This window comes from Engraulis encrasicolus, chromosome 6 (assembly GCF_034702125.1).
Source record: "Engraulis encrasicolus isolate BLACKSEA-1 chromosome 6, IST_EnEncr_1.0, whole genome shotgun sequence".
In the NCBI taxonomy this organism is placed as follows: Eukaryota; Metazoa; Chordata; class Actinopteri; order Clupeiformes; family Engraulidae; genus Engraulis; species Engraulis encrasicolus.
In genome coordinates this window covers 46,322,680-46,330,179 of record NC_085862.1, presented here as the reverse complement: position 1 = coordinate 46,330,179, position 7,500 = coordinate 46,322,680, and the positions used below count along the sequence as shown (strand labels likewise).

The following is a 7,500-nucleotide window of genomic DNA, read 5'->3' as shown; positions in this document are numbered from 1 at the left end:
CCAGGAAACTTGGTTCGCCGATAGGGGCTAATAGAATATTGCGCACACACACACACACACACACACACACACACACACACACACACACACACACACACACACACACACACACACACACACACACACACACACACACACACACACACACACACACACACACACACACACATTTCGTATGGGGTTTGGAGCTGATTGAGCACCGATTTCCAATGAAAGAAGTAAACCTTGTTGAAGACTGAAATGATTGTATCAGATTTTAGCCAAACAGCATCGTTTGGTCATGAAGTACACAGTATGGAGTGCACAGCCGATGTAGCCTCGCCCAAAAATATTGGACCCAGATGTAATGTGTAAGGGAATGATAATTGAACGGAAGCTTACGGATGTCTAAAGCCGGGCTACTGTAATAGTGAAGGACACATTTGCAGGACTTCATGGTTAATAGGCTTACCTGGCTCCCTTCCTGTTCATGTTCCTAAACATAACACAAGGTACACATATTTGTTCAATCAATGAAAATAGTAAGGAAAACATTTATTTGCAGTAATCTAATTTTATTAGATGAAGTGTAGATAAAGACCAAACATGAGTGTATAACGCAGTTCAGAGAGTCTCTGTCCATCCCTGTATAATAAAAGTTAATGTGGAGAGCGTGTTCATTGGGTTCTAAGCCGAGCTGACACACGGCGTGAGTGGTGGTGATGTCGTGCCTGAACTATGCCTTTCATTGGGTAGAGTCAAGCCGTTGCCTTTTAGCAGGGGCGGATCTAGCCATTTTGGGGCTCTAGGCAATATATGAACATGGGGCCCTCAAAAGTCATTATGTAGACATAAAAGTCTGTGTTTTGAACCAATTTGTCTCATTTATATCTTCGATTTCTCTACATAAATGACAAATTAAGATCAAGCCTACTTTGTTGTGTGTTTACTGCCACTGATGTGACAGTTGGGGCCCCTATGGAGGACAGATTTGATCTGGGCCCTGGTCAATTGCCTAGGTTTGCCAAATGGAAAGTCCGCCTCTGCCTCTTAGCCCTGGGCCAGGCCGACTCTTTTCTGTCTTGCATTAGTCGCTGGGCCTGGACAGTTGACTCCATGTGGGTACTGTACAAGACGTGGGCGAGAGGGGAAGCAGAGCAGAGCAGTGTGGCCATGAGGAGGCTCTGATGGAGACCCAAAGAGCTGATGTAAGCAGCACTTGAAGTGGACATGGGGTGGTGACGAGTGCTGGGTGGTGGTGGCCGTGATCCATGTCGGGAAATGTGACTATACACAGTCAAAAAAATGCTTACAGCATTAAATATAATCTAGATGACGTTAAGTTCTTTAAGTATTGCATTAACGCTGCATTTTTTACTGTAGATGGCAGGCACAAAAGTGTTAACAAGCTTGAGAATCCTGCTGGACTGAACGTACTAAATGCAGTTCAAGTGGCGAAAGTGTCAACCTTTTAATGTTCGATCAGGGGGAGCAGCCAAGCGAAGCTTATACTAGTGTGTGCTATGTAGACATTCCATTGGCTGCTGCCGAATTACATATTGTTTGCTGAAGTTCAACTTCTTTTGATGCCTTTGACGGCCTCGATGCCTTAACGACCACAGGGTGTTCATCACCTCTTACATGAAAACAAAAAAACATCACGCCCAAAAAATAACAGTAACAAAACACATCCAGTCACAATAGGAAAAGACTGAACCAGTAACAATTGTGACTAGCCACAAGGAAAGAGGCAACAAGTAGGCCCAGGCGAAACAAGAAAAAATATTATCTTTTTTTGCAGAATCTGCAAGTTGAGGTCTTGAAAAAGTTATTCAATGCTTCAGAAAACAGTATTGGTTTGTCTAAAAGCATGATTTTGTCTTTAAAGGGGCTAGCTTTTTTGTGTCCTCTACAGTATGGGCAAGAGGAACTTTGAGGGCTGAATTTTCTGCTTTCTGTGAACACATTCAAAAGGGCAAAACATTGATAAGATATCACCATGTGTAAGGTATAATTACAAAGCTTAGAATCTCTACTATCAGAATTTATGATTAACTCAGTGTGCCCCCTGGGGCCTACTCGTGGCTTGGCACAATTATGATTGTTACAGCAACTACTGTATACTGCTTTTGGTGAAGTCACACATGAAGAGAACATGGGATGATGGTGTGTGTGCTACTAGGTGGTGGCCATGCGCCCTGTTGGGGACAGAGGTGGAGTCACCCATAATAAGGGTGTGGGGGTTGGGATTGCTGGGTGGTGGTCATAGGCTCTGTTGGGGAGAGTGTTGGTGTCACCCATGAAGAGGGTGGGTGGTGGTCATAGGTCCTTTTGGGGACAGTGGTGGCGTCACCCATAAAGAGGGTGGGGGGTGGCTGCTGGTGGTGACCGCGGTGGTGGTGGCCATGTCTGTTGTGGTGGTAATGGCGGAGGGCGTTGCTCTCTTGTCCCTGTAATAAGCATTTTTTATGGGTGTATTAAAACTTGAGCAGGGCCCCCAGTGGAAACTGACAGGCTTTGGTCATTAGAGACCCCTGTCTCCGTCTCTGTCTCCGTCTCTGACTCTGACTCTGGGTGTTTCTCAAAGTGAAGTGTCCTAGCCTTATTTGGACGAGTAACACCCATTTTTACAAGGTGTATCCAATTATTAATTAGACTTTGAACCAGTTATTGGATACTATTAAGTGAAATCCGCAAAAAAATGGGCGTTACTCGTCCTAGCAAGGCTTGGACACTTGACTTTGAGAAACACCCAATGTCTCTCTTGCTCTTACTGTGGTCTTCGTCTCCAGACGTGCTGCTTGTAAGACTAGGAAGTGCAGCTGGCATTTGACCTCTCACCCCTGTTTAGGCGTGTGTGTGTGTGTGTGTGTGTGTGTGTGTGTGTGTGTGTGTGTGTGTGTGTGTGTGTGTGTGTGTGTGTGTGTGTGTGCGTGTGATTTTGTGGGTGTCACACACTGAAAGTGGACAAAGATGTCTTTGGGCACTTAAATGTTCCATCCACACACACACACACAAACAAACACACACACACACACACACACACACACACACACACACACACACACACACACACACACACACACACACACACACACACACACACACACACACACACACACACACACACACACACACACACACACAGACATTGTGAGTAGGTGATCTCTCCCCTCCTCACTGTTTTTAAAGACAATATTACTTGTTTGTAATTTATGGACATTTATGATTATGTGATTTGCCTGACAAACTCTTTTGAATGTTATGGACATTTCTGAACATGTGGATGCACTCTACATGGCGGAAGTACCATTGAGAGACATTAGGCTCCTCCCACGCACATGTACACACACACACACACACACACACACACACACACACACACACACGCACACCTGTTCACTCACTCACAGCCGGCAAGCCAAAACGTTGGCCCTTACAAGTTCTGGCGCCAAGTGTGCAGCCCAAACAAAGTACAATTGTTTGCTTGTCGCAGTTCAACGATTGAAAAGCCTGCTCGAAAGTTAGCACTTGTCGCGCTAACAGTCGCTTTCCAGTCACCCCACAGTCAAGCATACAGTAAGACATGGGTATAAAAACCCTGCACATTTTGCGTTCTGTGATTTGGGGGTAAAGAACTGGCTAACGGAGGGAGCTCTGTTGATGTACTGTAAGTGTCCATTTTCTAACTTGTTGCCTAGTTGTTCTGAAGACTACCTTAGTTTTCTATTTAGTGCCTTTTTTTAGCTTTTGCCTTTTTGTGAATTGATTATGGACTTTTCATGTTTTTGTTGGACTTTGTTATATTTTTGCTATTGTGGATTATGATTGCCTTTTCTCATATTTTGCTGTTACTGCCTGTTCTGATGGTCGAGGACTAACTGTCACTTGTAAGTCAATACACTGGCCATTTTTTTAAAACCTATTTTACTCCCTTCCTGACGTCAGTTTTTACCCTTTTTTCCCTGACTTCAACCGCAACGCTGTCCTGGCCATCCTGTCACTCACACACAGACACACAGACACACACACACACACACACACACACACACACACACACACACACACACACACACACACACACACACACACACACACACACACACACACACACACACACACACACACACACACACACACACACACACACACACACACACACACAGCCACTTCCTGTTTCTGAAGGGCCTACACTTCACTGTGTTATCATAGTCGCAGTACAGCAGCGCTGTTTCGTATACAACACCTGCACAGAACCTCTATATAGGACCAGAGTTGCCAGATTGGGCGGTTTCCCGCCCAATTGGGCTGCTTGGAATGGCTGTCTGCGGGTAAAAATGGCATTTTGCACGAAAACCCGCCCAATTTTACCCATAGAAATCAATAGAATTGGTCGGGATTTAGTGCTTCCAGGCGGGTTTTCAGCATTTTTTGGGCTGGAAATCATCAGCCTCATCTGGCAACCCTGTGCAGGACTCCTGCAAACACGCAACGCTGCCGGTGACCAGAGAGTGTGAAATACACTGTCCTGACCCCTGGCCCAAACAGAGAGTAGAAATAGGCTCACACAAACAGGCACACATACTACAGTATACAGTAGATGCGCGCACACACACTCACGCACACAGACATGCTCACACACACACTAGACACACACACACACACACACACACACACACACACACACACACACACACACACACACACACACACACACACACACACACACACACACACACACACACACACACACACACACACACACACACACACACACACACACACACACACACACACACACTGGTCCTCTGGTGCCCTGCTGGCAAACACAGACCTTGTGTCATGTTGGGCTGGAGTTCCACTGTTTTTTGGCTCTCGCATGGAAGTTTGGCACATGAAGACTCTGCGTCAAAGCAGCAGAGATAGATACAGTATATTTATTTATATGATAGAGTTTTTTTTTAAGAAAATCTTTTTGGAATGAGGCCTTGGAACAGTTGGCATAGCTGTCATCCCAAATCCAGCTTGAGCCGCTGTATGTTAGCCAAAGACTGCAAAAACAGAGCATATGCGGTGGAGAGTTCAGGAATTTTAGTCTTCTTAAGATGTTCCTTAAGTTCTGTAACTTGGACTGCGCCAGACCATGTGATTATGTGTGTGTGTGTATGTGTGTGTGTGTTTCAGTGTGTGTGTTTCAGTGTGTGTGTGTGTGTGTGTGCGTGCGTGTGTGTGTGTGTGTGTGTGTGTGTGTGTGTTTCAGTGTGCGTGTGTGTGTGTGTTTTCTCCGCTGTATGTATGGTCGACAAGTGCAACAGCTGTCCTAGGAAGGCCTGGCGCTACATGCGGCATCAATTCTCACTCAGTGTCATAAGAAGTCCATTAAAATCTCAGCAGTATGCCTGTGTTTCAGTAGATCTAATCCTCTCTCTCTTTCTCTCTCTTTCTGTCTCTCTTTCTCATCCTCTCCCAACCTCTATTATTCTCTCTCTCTATCCCTCTGTTCTGTCTTTGTGTCTCTCTGTCTTTCTCTCCTTCTTCCTCTTTATTTCTTTCTCTCTCTCTCTCTCTCTCTCTCTCTCTCTCTCTCTCTCTCTCTCTCTCTCTCTCTCTCTCTCCCTGGCTTGTCTTGTTTTTGTCTTTCAGGCAGCGCTCGGAGGAAGCTAGTGTGTACCATCTGCAACAAGAAGTGCTCCTCCTCGCTTAACCTTCAGGAACACCGCAAGGTCAGAGGTCCTCTCATATCACCCTGTCCCTCCCTCCCTCCAGCAAATCTCTCCTATGCTTCTGTCTTTTTTTTCTCCTTCCTTTTCTTTCTCTCTCTTTTTTTTGTTGGGTCGCTTAAAGCTCTAGTTTCTGTCCTGTGCATTCCCAATCCACGCCTGTCTCAGTTTTCGTATCGCATTGTCACCCGATTTTTACATTTGCTGAAAACAAATACATCCTTTCTTTTTTCCAGATTCAGCTCATCTCTTTCCTCTTTGTAGTTCTCTCTCTCTGTCCCCCCTTATTTTCCCAACTCTCTCTCTCTCCACTATTTCTATCTCCCCTTCCCCTTTTCTTTCTGGGGTTTCTCCCTCTTTCAACCACTGTGGGAGTTGAACTTTTATGTTAACATTGTAACATTTTCCGACGGTGTGACACAGAAGAGGAAGGTCGGTTTTTGTTTCACGAGCTCATCCCTGCGGACCTTGTGAAATTCAAGAGGCGCTGCGAGCAGACAAAAAAGACCTTAACCTCGGCGTCAGGCGTCTTCCCTCCCAAAAAACCCTCCAAGTAGTGGCCCTCCACCGCAGCATTAGTGAGACACAACGCCAATCTCATGACGAAGTACTGACCACTTTTGATATATTAGTCTAACATGTGAAGCTCTCACATGTTCACGTTCTGTATGCTGATGTGAGGCACTGAAGCCACTTTGGAGAAGCACTATATCAATATCACTTCAGAATAGTAAAGCTCAATGCTGACATGACAACTGCTGCATATAGCCAAAACAGCAACAAATATTACAATTAGGAACAGTATTACACAACCACCAACAACAGTAGCAAAACATATGCGAAATTCATCCTGCGGCCACAGCAAAAAAAAAAAAACCCAGTAACAATGGAGTAGAGGGAAAAAAAAGACACACACACACACACACACACACAGAACTACTGCTGCTGCCAGACTCGTTGGCGCACCGGATGTGAAGCAAAGCAACAAAATGGTTAAGAAAACACCCACTTTTTAATGGTGACCACAACTCAATGCCTAAATGACAATAACAGAAAGGCTCAATGCAAAATGGTAAAATCAGCAGAAACACACTAGACACAAATATTACACCATCACTAATTGCATTCCATGATACTGGTATGAGAGCTAATTATTTAGCTTAGCTTGTATATTTTTTATATCTTGTATTATTTAATTGTGGAATTTCGCTACTAGAGTCTCCATGACACGTTTCATTCTAATTACACCTACGAAATGTGGTGCGTTGGACAAATAATAGTTTTGTCCCGACACTATAGGAATTTAGGTAGAATTTAACAAATTTAATTTTGAAGGCCAGTGCTTTCAAGGTGGCTGACTTTTTCTTTGCCTCAAAACATTGAGTGGCTGCACAGATTTGCACCAAATCTTATATACTAATGCTCCATACATGAACCGATTACATTTTGCAGTCAAGAAGCCAGTAGTTTTATGTGTTGTACTATCACAAGGTTTGGGGAGTATCAGGGGTATATCGCTGGCAGCCAGGGGTGACTGCATAGGCCAAGGTTTTTTCAGTGTTTGGTGTTATAGCTGAATATCCCTGTTGTTGTTGTGTTGACGGCCTAATGTTTATAGAGGTGATCTTAGAATTGGAGAGCATTGCATTCTCATGCTTATCTGAGTTGTCCTTGAAGACAAGCATCTAAACCCCACAATGCTCTAGAGGGGGACTACCTGTCAGTGCACATAAACAACGGTACTTAACCCTGGTTAAGTGCATCAGTTAACTGTTACGAAATGTGTTTTTGGCCTAAAATA

At 44.5% G+C, this 7,500-nt stretch overlaps 1 protein-coding gene across 3 annotated transcripts in view; it reads left to right on the top strand.

Moving 5' to 3' along the window:
* The window catches only part of prdm5 (PR domain containing 5), a 120,020-nt gene that overhangs the window by 14,377 nt on the left and 98,143 nt on the right, over window positions 1–7,500 (top strand). For all 3 annotated transcript variants that reach the window (XM_063201781.1, XM_063201780.1, XM_063201782.1), the window contains exon 8: window positions 5,623–5,702. In XM_063201781.1, coding sequence (XP_063057851.1) covers window positions 5,623–5,702 — 80 coding nt within the window. The remainder of the gene's footprint in view (window positions 1–5,622; window positions 5,703–7,500) is intronic.